At 41.3% G+C, this 14,220-nt stretch overlaps 1 protein-coding gene across 9 annotated transcripts in view; it reads left to right on the top strand.

Moving 5' to 3' along the window:
- cacnb2a (calcium channel, voltage-dependent, beta 2a) overlaps positions 1 to 14,220 on the top strand; it is an 88,511-nt gene that overhangs the window by 38,176 nt on the left and 36,115 nt on the right. The window contains exons 1-2 of one of the 9 annotated variants that reach the window (XM_064332847.1): positions 8,303 to 8,864; positions 8,968 to 9,078. The exons of 5 other annotated variants lie outside the window; for them this stretch is intronic. In XM_064332847.1, coding sequence (XP_064188917.1) covers positions 9,046 to 9,078 — 33 coding nt within the window. In that variant the 5' untranslated portion in view covers positions 8,303 to 8,864; positions 8,968 to 9,045. Of the gene's footprint in view, positions 1 to 2,902; positions 3,105 to 8,302; positions 8,865 to 8,887; positions 9,079 to 14,220 lie in introns of those variants that run through there. 3 more of the 9 variants (XM_064332842.1, XM_064332848.1, XM_064332846.1) reach the window with 3 other exon arrangements.

Genomic DNA, 14,220 nt, shown 5'->3' with positions numbered 1-14,220 from the left:
GCATTCTAGAACAGGCACATGTTCTCATGGGATTGCCGCTTTGTACATTCTGTTTTTTTTTTTTCTTTTCTAAGTGCGTATATTATTATGGACTTTAGTCGTGGGTTTAGGAATCCTGGTCCTCCGGGCTTGCTGGATTTATCTGCAATTTGATGCCATTGAAAGTTGGATCACAAGCTGTGGCTCCCGGCTCTCGTCATCATGTATATATTTTCAGTGGCATGAAGTTAGCTAAAATGGGGGACCTATGTATAAAAAAGGCTGTAATTCCTACCTGGATCCCCCAATTTAGATGTAAATAGCCTTAAGTTAAAGGTGATGGCCTGCACTTTAACCTCATATGCATTGTTTGCCTATATCAAATTAATATCTGGGTCCCAAGCGCAATAAAATAAAAAAACTCCACCTCTCCATCAAATCTTATACGCTTTCCTCTCCTGCTTCTATCATGTATTAACAGTACTGTGACAAGCGCATTAGGCACCCTGTCAACAAAAAAATGCCGTAAGCATAGCTGAGAGCTGCCTCCAGAAAGATAATGACAATGAGCAGGTTATAAAGAATCAAACAAATAATATAAAGAGTAGTAAATAGTTAAAAACCTAAATGAAATCAATGTTTGTGTGACCACCCTTGCCTTTAAAACTCATCAATTCTCTTAGGTAACTGTCTGCAGTTTATAAGAAAACTGCTGGTATGTTGTTAAATTTTGATACTTGCCACAGTTCTTCTGTAGATTTTGGCTGTTTTCCTTGCTTCTGGCTCTCCAGGTAATCCCAGAGACCCTTGATCAAGTTTTTTTTTAAAAGTAGTCTATTACTTAAAATATTACTTTATCTGTAAAATTTCATTTTTTGGAAAATTCATGTTTGGAAATCTCAAATTTGCTCTTTTCTACTGACACACGAAGACAGAAAACAAAAAATAAACATCTAAGACCAAATATATACTATATATTATATTTAAAATCTAGGGTGCCTAAGATTTTTGCACGGTACTATATATATATATATATATCCATCCATCCATCCATTAATCTATACCCGCTTATCCTGAGCCGGGTCACGGGGGGTGCTGGATCCTATCCCAGTGTGCATTGGGTGAGAGGCAGGAACACACCCTGGACAGAGCGCCAATTTATCGCAGGGGACACACACCATTCACTCATCATTCACTGACAAAATCATACGTATGAGCAATTTAGAGTCTCCGGGGAGAGCATGCAAACTCCACACAGAAAGGCCCCAAGCCTAAATGCACATATATATGGCCAGTCTTACTGATGAATGTTCAATACAACATAACTACAGAGTACATAACTATATATATATATATATATATATATATATATATATATATATATATATATATATATATATGCGCAGAGTGTACACATACCATTAAAAATGTGTTTAAAGGATTATGTGATGATGTAAAGAATTCCCTTACGGTAAAGTTATGCTGAATTTAGTCAAGGCTTTGTATGAGGTTTCACTTGTATTTTCATTCATTCAAATTAAACTAATCTTTTTTTAATACATGCGAATAGCCTATATTTTACAACCTTGGTTAACTGTTGGCAGAGTTAAGGAAAAGCTTATGCTTCTTGTTGTAAATTATTGTGAATTAAATTGTTATTGTTGTTAAAATGTAGAAGTAGCGCTAGCATCGGCCAAAGCTGTGGGGAGCCAACTTATGGCTATTGGATGATTATGTTAGTGTCTAAGATAGACCCTGTATTGGAGATATTGTACTGGAAACATATTGTTCACTTTTTGTGCAAGGTGCATGAGTAAATGTATGGATCTGTGGTGGCAGTGTTCATATACAAGAAGCCCAGGCAATTGTCTCCTATCTAAATTCTGGATTGATGCAAGCCCTTTAAATCTCCTTTCTAAGAAGCAATCATTAGAACCCAAGGGAGTGATGACACACACACACACACACGTGTTCACACACACATACACACAGGCACACACACACGCGCACACATACTGTATGTAGATACATACATACACACATGCACATTCATCCTTGCACACACTTACATACAAGCACTTATAGAAACAAACACTGCATCCCGTCAAAATCTGAATCTTAGTTATAAGCTTAATACACTGGATTTAAGTTTTTATGAAATTATATTTGTGTTATTGCTGTTGTATTCATGTTGGCATTTCTAATTTCAGACATAGACAAATTAATGTTTGTCTGAGGTGAGGGAACGGCACACGTGTGATAAACGTGACAGAAATATGGCAGTTTGTTCTTAAGTTGGTGGAAGTGAGGCGCCTGTAAGATGTGATTCACAGTGATCTTTTTTGGGGTGTGTCATATTGTAATTGCCTATTGCAGTTTTGATATAGAGGTGTCCTTTACATAGCTGCCTGTCGAAATGTTTTGCTCATCACATCACAATCAAGTTGCGTATAGCGTGAGCTTTCAAAGGGAAAGGAAGCAGATGACACTGGGAGAACTGGGAGCGGGGGGCGGGCGGGCAGGGGGTTTCCCTCCAGGTGTTTTAGTGGGCAGTAAATTCATAAGGTGTTTATGAATATATAATTGGAGTCCTGAGCCACTCAGGGCTGTAGATGTTGAGTTCACCCGCTAGCTAGGACCAGCGAATCGCACTAATGACATGGAAAATGCCAGGGCAGAGACTGCACTGGGAGCAATTACGTCACCATGGCTGGAAAAACATAAGACATTCTCCCACCCAGGCAACTAATTAATGTTGACAGCCATAGCACTAACTATAAGGGGTAGGGGGAGTGGGAGGAGACTGTTAACAACTCTGTTGGATAACCCAGACCGGGTCCTGTCCATACCCCCACCACCCACCCCATACCTCACCCCCCCTCCCCAGTCTGACTGTTTTGGGATTCTCTGTTAGTGGCACCCCCACGCAGCTCTGGGACTGTCCTGTGAACAGTGTCCTGGAGCTGCATGAGGAGTGGTCTTGTGCATGCGCATGCACACATACACACACACACACACACACACACATATATATATACACCAAACTGCCATAAGCTTCCTGGATTTACCACAGTATGCTAGACAGACATCTGATGTCACCAAGAACAAAGCAGGTTGTGGCCCGGGTAAGCATGTTTTTTTTATTATTCGGTTGTTCTTTTGTCCTCCTCTATCATACTGCAGGAAGGTACTGCTGAACTGTGCTGATCTCTTCTGTGATCCAGTTTTGCAGGCATGTGCTTTGTCACTAGCTTCTGGGCTCTGCTGTTGATTAGGATCTGCTGTCAGAAAAGGAACTGTATTACGACACGTTTCTGGATAGCTTTGGGTGGTGGTATCTTTTTTGAATCAACAGAGCTGGGTTAGCCTGTGACAATCCTTTGTAATTCCAAGGTGCCAGTGTTTTGTTTGGTGAATGTCAAGATTTAATTTTACGTGCTTTAGGCTACCATAATGTTTCACCATGAAGAACTTGAGGTTCTGAAAAAAATATGAACCTGGCTGATATCACATTTGTGATAGACTGAGCCAATATCATAGGGTGTTCAAGCTGTGGACAGTGAGCTATTCTCAGAGTCCTCTTTATCAGGGACTTTGAAAACAGGGTTTTATTCCCATAAGAGATTAGTCTGGGCGTGATGTACAGTACAGTAAATGATTTATGCAAAATTATATGCCGTTCAGCTCAAATTCATGTCATTTTATTTAGTGTAGAAGTACGGCTTCACTTACGTTCAGCACAACTCACCTGAGCGTCGTACTCAGTTGATCAATTGGATTAGTAGACCAAACTCAACGCAGGAACTAAAGCTGTGGCTAGCGTTTCAGTTTCTGAGCACTGAGTGACAGAATCTGTGAGCAGATTCTTTCCCTCTCTGCACATGAAATCATTCTGCAATTAAATATATGTGGGCAACACATCTTGGTTTGCCAAGATAGCCTCTTGGTGGTTTCCTTTCACCCAAAGCATTGCATTAAAATGGTTGGAATACTGCAGTAGAATCATATTTTTAAATGAATTTACCTTTGAAGTTTTGATAGTCTTGATTCCAGGCAAGCAAACTTTTTTAAGGCCGTACCTCATTTATATTGCTGATTTACTACAGCTGAAGCAGCCATTGTGCTTGAAAGGTTTCTTTTGATAAATAATTGCTACAACCAGACTCTTTTCATCCGTCAAGTATGCTTCCTAAAGGTGAATATTGATATTGTAAATCCAAATCTCACAAAGAGGGAATTCTGATTCAAATCTGGCATCAAGTCTGGATGTTAATGCGGTTGCACATTCGAGCAGTGTTATGTTTTTAAATGAAGAAATCATGTTAAAACCCCCATGGATCTCATCAGCGTTATTGGTGTGTGCCCAAAGTGTTTTAGACAAGACTGTAAGCCAAATTCCAAATGTGATTCTGTATTTCAGTGCTAAAATTTGGTTTAATTACATCTGGAAAATGAATTAATCTTTCATATTGAATATATGTCAACATTATTAAACACAATGGAATCGTGACCTATTTTGTTTATCTGTCCTAAATGATTTAGATCCATTGTGTACTCCATAATCTTATTGGATTTCTGTCTCTGATTGGATTCCTGGCAAGAAAGCAAAAAAATCCCTGAGGAAATGCTATGAATTTGAGAGAGCTTTCCAGTAATCCAATAGTAGCATTTTCTATCTTATAGGATATTACACCAGTGTTTTCCTGCCAGCATCCAATTGTCTGAATTAATTTTCAGAGATTTGCTGCATTATGAAAAGGCAGCAGAACAAGGGCATACTTTTGCGGTTGGTCTTGGTGTTTTTTTTTATCATTCAAGGCCAATTTCATCAAATCTCATGCATTTTTGTCTTTAATTGTAAAATAAAAAACAATGTATGTCTACATAATGAGGTTAGTGTCGAGAAATGTTGTTTCCATAATTGAAATAACATTAAAAAGTATACATCGGTATAGGTATTTATTTAAGTCATATAGGTATTATTGGGTCATTTGTAGACAAAGTTAATTGATACAGTTCAGCTTATGATATCAGAGAATTTTACATTATCACCGTAACACAAATGTATTATTCTTCCGTGATTGCATGAATGTTGGTGCCAGTTGTACTAATATAGTATTATGTTGTGCTGTAGCAATGAAGCGGGGCCTGTGTTGGGGGAGAGGAATGCATGCGATGCGCTGGAGAGATGTGCGGTCTGATCGGTGAGATGAAGCAGCCTGTCGCGCCCCCCGTCCTGCAGCGTTTGTTTTTAGAACAGTGCGGCAGCCTCGCTGAGGAATGCCGCGAACCGGGCCACCTGTTCGCATTCCTGTTTTAGCCGGCCGAGCCGTCTGGAACTCGAGTCTCCCCAGCTCCCCTGAGCTCTTTCCCTGCCCCTTCTCTGTCGTTTCCCCGGGTCTTTTAAGTTTAAAAACGCACGCGTGGTTAACCAGGCATCGAGTCAGCTTTTTGTACGGACGAAGCATCTGGTGTGGAGGGCCTGAGACACACCATCGGATTTTAAGGGAAGTGCATTTCCCAAAACAGTCACTAACAGGAAAGCAAAAGTCCCTCCTGGGACAGAATGTGTTATAATTGGTATTCCGGGCTTCCTTAAAAGAGTATGTCACAAACGTGTGTGTCAAATCTTTACTTGTGCACATGAAATGGCCTTATTGAGCATGGATGAGGATATCAGCTTCCTGCTGAAATTAGCCACAGGTATTCATGCCTCCTTTCCTTGGTAGAAAAATATCAATTGAATCTTTTTAACTGTCCTATTTTCAGGAAAAACATTCTTCAAGTATATTCTTAGCGTCTTATTGTGTTTTACACCATTTATTTTATTATTTAGAAATTGTGTGTTTGATCTATGAAAGGATAATCTCCACTGCAAGGCTAATGGCACTACATTGTTATATATTGAGCATCCCTGTTAATCAGTCATTGGATTGTGATAGTCAATTTTCAATAAACATGTAGTTGCTATTATTTCACGGTGTGCTGTGTTGGTTATGCCAACTTCAAATTGATGGCAGTTCGTTTTTGGAATGATGGAGATTAGTAGGCGCAATCTTTGTAATCCAGTTACCTTTATTATTATTTTTAGTTCAATAAAATAGCATCTAAATATTTAATTTTATTTTTTTTCATCCCTGGTTATTGTATGATCAATGCGGCAGCAATAATGTTTTAATGGTCCAATGTGACATATAATATATCTTTCTGATGGGTTTCTGCTTTGTGTCAATTAGTGCTTAAAATAACTGTTTGTGGTGACCTATGATCACTACCTGTGTGTCTGTATACTGTAGGAGGTGACTTGTATGGTGGAATCTGCTACACATGCTGAAGGAATCTCTGTCAGCCCTGATTGGAAGGGATGACCCTCGGAAAAGAGGTTACAGCAGATAAAACATATCTGGGATCGCCTATACCACACATCGGATGCCTGAGCAGAGGTTAAAACAGAGCAAATTCTCTTCTGACGCTTCACTAAATGAAATAAACCAAGTGGCAGTTTTGTTTTGCCATTTATAAGCAGGCATGTCTGGTGAGATGCCTGTCTGATGGTAACCGCAGTGTGCTATGGCATCGGCGGAAGATGAAATGACTAATGTGTCAGCCTGCCGACACCAGTATTTTGCACTGGAGTGTTCTGCTTTGTTTTCAGTTTGCGTTTTAGTGCTTTAAAAGGGTTTTGTTACTTTCACTCCAGAATAGAGTGAAGATATTTTGATGGGCATTCACTCGTGTTGTAATGACATAATCATTAAACTTATTTGGCTATTTACAGCAGCAGGTATTGCACCTCAATATTGATTTGTTCAGGTCTTAAAATCTCTTCCAGAGAGTTGAATCTTTGGCAACACACAAATGTGTTTCCTTCTGCAGTCGATTGGTCTAGTGGCGTGCTAGTGGATTAGGGATTCGATATTGCTTTGGCTTCAAGCAGATTATTGTAATATCTATAATATATAGGCTAACAGTAGAAAAAAAAATGTGATGTTACAGGCCCCTTTTCGAGTTATTCTTAAAATGAGTGCGCCAGCCATACAATGCTGGTAGATCAGGAGTCTGCAGTCCTGACCTGGGTCCTGGGGAGACACATGCTCTGCTGGCTTTTGTTGTTAGTTTGTACTTAAGTATGCTAGTTTGTACTTAAGTATGCTATTTGACAGGTGGTTACACTGTTAACTCACTTCACCTGGTTACTTTTGTCTGAACTGGGTGCTAATTTAAAAGTGAGGCAGATAAATGCCATGGAGTTACACAGATCTGCAGAGCACTTAGCCGGATTGGCTCAGGCTGAATTCTAACCAAAACTCAGAAATTAGTCAGGCTGAATTCTAACCAAAACTCAGAAATTAGTCATCAGTCAGAGTGAGCGTGTGCCAGAGTCACGGGGCGGACATTGACACAGTGTCACGATTGAGTTTAGCAGCCATGACATAATAACCGACTGACTACGCTGCTCTGAAACACCTCAGTCAGACCTATGGAGAGTCACAGGAACAGCAATCGATAAGCTTGGAACAGATGTGGCTGAGCAAATGATTGGCATTGTCATTCATAAGGTTACACATTCTGTTGCAATATGTAAATATGTAGATGGCTGTGACTGTGAATCTGTGTGCTGCAGATTTTAGTTAGTATCACTGTGATGATGGGATGAGGTGGGTGAATCTTAGGCCAAACTGTTTGAGATTGCCATGGAGACCTGGTCCATGGAACATCGTTTGTGATTATCTGTTTATGCCAACCGAGACATTTTGGCGCTACAAATATTTGAACCAAATACTTTCCATTAGAACAATGAATGGAATAAAATTGGCACCAAATTATTATTAGCATAGCATCAAAGGAGCTTAATCAGTCTCTTTGGATGGTATCAAAATATCTTTTGTACAATGAGCTTTCATTGCTTAATTACAGAAATATGCCATTCTAAAAGTAGCTCACTTGGCAGTCAGTAGCTACCACTAACAATATTGATACCGGTGGCTACCTATACTTAAGGAATGGCACACTGTATAACAAAAGACAACTGACTGCTGTTTGTCAGTTACTGACTCGCATTGGAAAAGGGCCCTTATTTGATTGTGAGTAAACTGGGTGTGTATCGGCACAGTGTTTGGAATATGCTGGTGATATGTCTCAAATCAGTGCAAACCCACCATTGAACCTGTAAACCGGATGACAAAAAATCATCCCTGTTTTAGAGACAAATGATGAGACATTTTCCACTATTCTCTGTTTTTTTGTTGTCGTTGTAATGAAATCAAATTTGCTGTTGAATTTATGTCATTTTAAAACTTTAAATGTAAATTTAAATTTATGTGAAGCTATTAAAGAAGAGGCCCACAATGGAGTGCCAGCTAGCAAGGCAAGTGAAAAGCTGTATATGCATTTCAGTATAAAAAAAGTTTGTCTGTCTCACAGTATACAGAGTATTTTAGGAACGGCTTCCTTAGCCTATCAAGCTTTTCTGAATGGGAAGTTCCTTTTACTGTGTGCCGTAGTTCCTTCATTTCCTGTAATTTGCTCTTTGAATACTGCCAGAGGAACATGTGGTGTGACCGTCTTTAACAACCGAGAATGCGGTCGTCACCCCTCCTCTCTTCTGGAGCGCTACCTCTTCAAGTCATCAACTTGAGAATCAGGCGCGCGCACACACAGACACACAGACACACACACACTCACATTATAAACTGCAGCTGCTTTTGCTGCATTCTGGAATTTTCAGGCCTGCCCTGTTGGCCAGAGCTCGTACTTCCTAACTGGCTGTCTGTGGGGGTAGCAGGGGGGCTTGTTTTCAGGGCTCACGAGCGGTCGCGCTGTTTTCTAAGCGTGGGAAAGAGGCTCCACTCGAGCTCTCCATGCTGGGGCAGAGCTGTGCGATAGTAAGTCTCTTCTTAACTTTTCTCCTCTTTTCGCTTTGAAAAGCACTGGCTTTTTTGCTCTTTTTTGGGGCTTATCTCTTTTTTTTTTTTGTTTGTTTACAAGAAAGAAAGGAAGGAAAGTTTGCTCGCCTGCTCTGTGGCCATGGGCAGTATCTGAAGAGAACTTCTTAAGTGTGCAGACATGTACCCCTCGGGGAGCGAGGAGTCTGATGTGGTAAGTCTCTCGGCAGGAATGCGCTGTGGAGCTCGCAGGATCGGCAGCCAACGTGTAGGACACAAGCGCTCCGCTCAGACAAAAGAATATTCCAGAAAGGGTGGGATCGCATGCTTCCTACTTTTCCTGATAACTTTCCGAAAGCATGCCGAATCTCTCCCCTGATTAGCTCTGCTTGCCGGACGGGCGGCTGCGATGCACGGGAGGAATTGTAAGGACGTCTTGCTGTAATCCTCGTAGCATGGCAGGACGCACCAAGCCATGCTGTGTTAGCCACTCACTGCCATCATTACCTGCGTGTCTTAGGAAAGGAAATAAACAACCACTTTGAAAGCACTGTAATCACAGGGCCGGCTGCGAGCATGAAGTCAGCCCGGAGTTGACTTTATCTGTGTGTTAAAGTCCTTTATCTGCTTGTTTCTTTTACAGTTCCTTGTGTCTCTGCCAAATGTGGCCTTTCGTGTTGGGTTATTTTGTCTCAAAGAATGAAAATCTACAATAGTATATTGTCATGACTTCTCAGCTGTTGGTGACAGGAATTATTTAAGAGATCTTTTTAAGAGATCTAACATTGATATATTTGGTTTAAAGAAACGTAATATTGAATTTCTGAAACGTCTTGACTCCTTATCCAGATTCTGGATTCACTGATGAAATGTTGATCATGTTTTTGCTTAGGGCTTAAATGTTTCAGTATATTTATTAACACTTTTTAACGTAAGGACATTTCAAGCATGTGCATATGTATGTTTTCACTGTATACTGTGCATATGGATAGGATTCTCTGGCCAATTTGTCCCCAAAAAATATAAAGGAGTCTATTTAGGGACAAGGGCTTTGCAGATATAGTAGCCTATACACATCGTAGAGTCTGGCATTTTGATGCAGACACAATTCACAGAAAAGACTTTGAAGACATTCTGTTCAAAGAGTATGTCACTGAAGGACTGGCCGATGATGACGGACAGTAAGAGACGGCTGCTGTGAGGCCGCTTGATTGGTCCAGCTTCCTGCATCCTGGTTGGTTTAATCCCTGCATGTATGGGAACACGTAATGATGAAGTGCACGCTCATGGTCCGCCCCAGACCTGGAGTGCCAGAGTTGTGCAGGTGCTAGTGTTTTTAGTACCTGAAACATCAAACAAAATGACTTCTTGTTTTGACAATGATTTCAGGTAAGCACAGGAACGTGGGTAGAGGTGAAAATGTGTTGATGCTTGAGGTATTTTAAATTGCCCATGCCTGCCCTAACCCAATTAGAGTCGACCGGTTTTTGTGCCACAGAAAGGATTTAAAACCACAGCTTGATGGGGGAGGTTGCATGATGTATAAGTACTGTTTAACATTTTGGATCCCTTTTCCAAAATCAGCTGGCATCTTTGAATAAACAGCTATCTTTGGTGTGTGACAGATGGTGCTGTCTGCCTTCACGCCCTAGCTACTCCTATGTGTGTGTGTGTGTGTGTGTGTGTTTGTGTCTGTATGGCGTGGTGTGTGTGTGTGTGTGTGTTTGTGTGTTTGTGCCTGTGCATGCATGTTTGTGTCTGTATGTGCATGTGTGTTTGTGTTTGTGCCTGTGCATGCATGTGTGTGTATGTGTGTGTGTGCGTGTGTGTGCGTGTCTGTGTGTGCGTATGTGAGTTTGGTTGCCTGCTGCCCATGCGTGCGTGCGAGTGTATGTATGTGTGTGTATGTGCGTGTGGCTGTGTGCTGCGTATGTGTGCGTGAGTGTGAGCGTGTGTCTGTACGGGTTTCTGCGCGTGCTTGCGTCGCGTCATTCAGGCTGTACGGTGTGGCGTGCTGGGTGTCATTCTGTACTGAAGCTGACCAGCTGTCATTTCCCTCAGTGAGGCTGGGTTCTTATCCACATTGTAGCACAGCCCCATTACTGTATCCCTCAAAGCATAGAGAGAGGGAGAAGCAAAGAAAAGAAATCGCAAACAGAAACATTTATTTTACTGTTGTTCTGAGTGGTGTGTGGCATTTAATAGGGGATTCCCTGACGGCTCTGAATTTGACCCAGAGGAAGGAGAAAGCGTGCTACTGCAGTTTATGGTCGCATCCTTTTTGGACCGAGACACAAGATTCATTGCTGAATGGAGCCAGAGCGTGAAGCACTATCTCTGTTTTATTAGTATGCATATTGCTGGTGCCACCGCAAGTTTCGCCTGGCTGTATATCTTGGGAGTGCATTTGTTGTTTTGGCTGTTTTGGCTGGCTCGGGTGTGCTTTTTTTTTGCTACAGTAGGTCACATTGTGGTTGGCTAGCCAATGCTACCTGTTGACCCCGTGGTGTTAAAATAGTGGGAAGCAAGTTTTCTGTGTAAATATTCCAGGGTGTGGATGTCCCCCCAGGCTCAGTGACAGCGCTGGCCTGTGAAACAGGCCAAGAAGAAGAAAGGCCCTGACACAGCGACTGGGCATTGAGCTCTCGCCTCAAGTGACTCAGGCCAAACACCACCAGCGTCCCGTTCATCACCTACTCGTCTGGTCAAGTCGAGGAACAGTCGCTTAAAGAGATGACATTAAGAAGCTTAGATTTTACTCTCCTTTCTCAGGGGTCAAAGGTCGACGTCAGGCCAGCGGAGTTGATTCTGCTGACACACCTGAGGTCCTCGAGATGTAATTGGATAAATTAGGAGGCTAGCACACGCGGGCTTGTCCCGGAAGTGCTCAGTAATGATACCAGTGATATCTGCAGGACTGCACTCGCCTGTACCAGATTCGCCTCGGCCATTTCCCGCCCCAAGAGGCTGTTGTAATTGGATGTTTATATGATTTCATGCTTCGTTAATAACAGCTAAAGCATAGACAAATCCTGCATCTTTTGACCCGTCTCTCATTAGTCAACATCAAGCAGACCAGACCAGAGCAGAGCAGAGTGGTGACAAATATTAATGCAGAAATACAAATCTCTATCTCTTCCTTTCAGCAGGTTTGAGTCAAATGAGCAGTGTTCTTGTTCCTTGTAGATAATCAAAGTCAGACCATATTCTGCCAGTAACTATGTGGAAAAATGTATTCATTCAAAAATTTAGTTTCCTTCTTTTAAAATCTTCGGACTTTGAATGCTGGATAACACATCCCAGCTAGCTACCAAAATGCATATTTACTAGATGCTGTGCTACAAATGTTTAGACAATTAGTTGACATCAATTAATGAAATACATCTACTATGGCTGTCAGGTATCAATATTCTGGTAAATGTATCAAACATAAGGGACTGTTAAAATACATAGTATTGTCTTACATAACATTCTGTATTAATGTAGCCATGTGAAGAATTAGCCATAAAACCAAGTGTGAACAGATGAAGATTAGCTTCACAGTGTCTCTGTGTGGCCAATTAATCAGCTGCTGTTAATGTCACATTACTTCAAATCTAATTTTAATAATCAGCAGCTATTTGATGCCTAGCATAAATGTGTGCTGTACCAATGGCGTTTCCTTTGGACATTGAAGGAAACAATTCTTACAATATATCTGCTTTTCAGTACTGCTCAGTAAGGTCATTATAATTCAAATAAATGTGTCAGGTTTGACTTAATTTGTTGCTGAAATGGACATATAGTCCATACTTGGGTAATAATCACACTACAAAAAAATATATAAAAAATACCAATGCATGAGACACATTTAATAATGATACGCATGTGAAAATGAATATTTGTGAGAATCAAATCAAGAGGAAAAAATTGTTAATTTTTTTTTCTTCAATGAGAAACGTAGAGCTGACTCCTGCGTTGGAAAAGAAAGAATTCCTTTCCTGTGACCTTAAGGAAAATGTCCTTTCGCGTTAAGTCCTGTCGATCTGGCTCACAGTGACAGAATCGCTCTAATATCGTTGGGACTGACAGCAACCGAGTACATCTGCTCAATGGGATGCACTTATCTAATATGCTGAGGGGTGTGTGTTGGCTTGGAGAACGCTAGGCAAACAGTTTCCTGTGGCGGAGTGTCACCTTCACATGTATACAGCCAATTGCAGTAGGTGATCTTCAGTATGGTGACGGTGAGATTGTCACTTTCCCTGGAAGTGAATTCATCGCAGCAGGCATCGCTAAAATATCAAATCCATAATTCAATGCTTCACTCAGTGCTAAAGAGGCTACTGGGAAGAATGGTTTAGATGGTTTAGTACGAGGGACGTGGTGTTTTCAGTCAAGCTCAATCATTTGCGTTTACTTCTCTATCTTGCAGCTAGTAAAATTCAGCCTGCTGTCATAACACACTGACATCCGTATCGCATCTGCATGTCAAAGGTCTTTTGTTCCACTTGCACGTCTTCTCTTGTCCCTTCTTTCCTTTGTGAGCGTTGCCGTTTCGCCGGCTGGGCGCAGACAGCAACTCAACGCGGCATTTGATAGGACTGACATTGTACGATAATTGAATTTCTCCCCCGTACAATGAGCAGTATGACATTGAATCAATGGCAGTCGACTCCATGACGGGAGTTAACAAAGCTCTGAGGCACATGCATTGCTTTGCCCCATTTTTGTCTCTGTCCTCGCGTTTTCCCATAGTTAATTTTAAAAATGGAAGAAGTGGCATGTGCGCTGGTTGGAATGTTTAGCCTACTGGCCAAAATATTGCTTGGCACGCTGGCTGAACATTTGCATATAGGCTGCGCTGACTTTGACTAACCTCGCTGTTACTCCTTGGGGGAGCATGCCCCTTACATATACAATACCGTGTCTTTTTCAGTGTATACACATTTATGTGCTCCACTGTACACATTTTATTCATTGCAGGTAAAATGTATCAAAAATTCATGTAGCACACATTGTTGTTACACATTTTCCTACAATTAATGGCACACTGTTTCTTGTACATTAGAATGAGTTTTCAGAATCCTGGACCACATATTTGTCCTAGTAGTAGTAGCCTAAATGGAGAGGTAGTTTAGAACTGTCTTTATGAGCACCGATGGCTCATGAAAATCATTTTTTAAAAGTGCAACAAGGCATTCAATGTAAAATATATTCTACATGGTTGTATGTCCTGTGCTGGATGGGAGATCAACGCTGCCCTTGATCGCCAACGCAGAGGACAGGGAATTGTTCGATGTCTATAATTAGACCCGGTGATTTGTGGCATTCTAATGCGTTCGCTATCATGTGATCACACCGCGTCGACTGCTTG

Source organism: Anguilla rostrata, chromosome 4, assembly GCF_018555375.3.
Source record: "Anguilla rostrata isolate EN2019 chromosome 4, ASM1855537v3, whole genome shotgun sequence".
Classification (NCBI taxonomy): domain Eukaryota; kingdom Metazoa; phylum Chordata; class Actinopteri; order Anguilliformes; family Anguillidae; genus Anguilla; species Anguilla rostrata.
The sequence above is the reverse complement of the archived record's forward strand: the minus strand, read 5'-3'. Positions and strand labels throughout refer to the sequence as shown.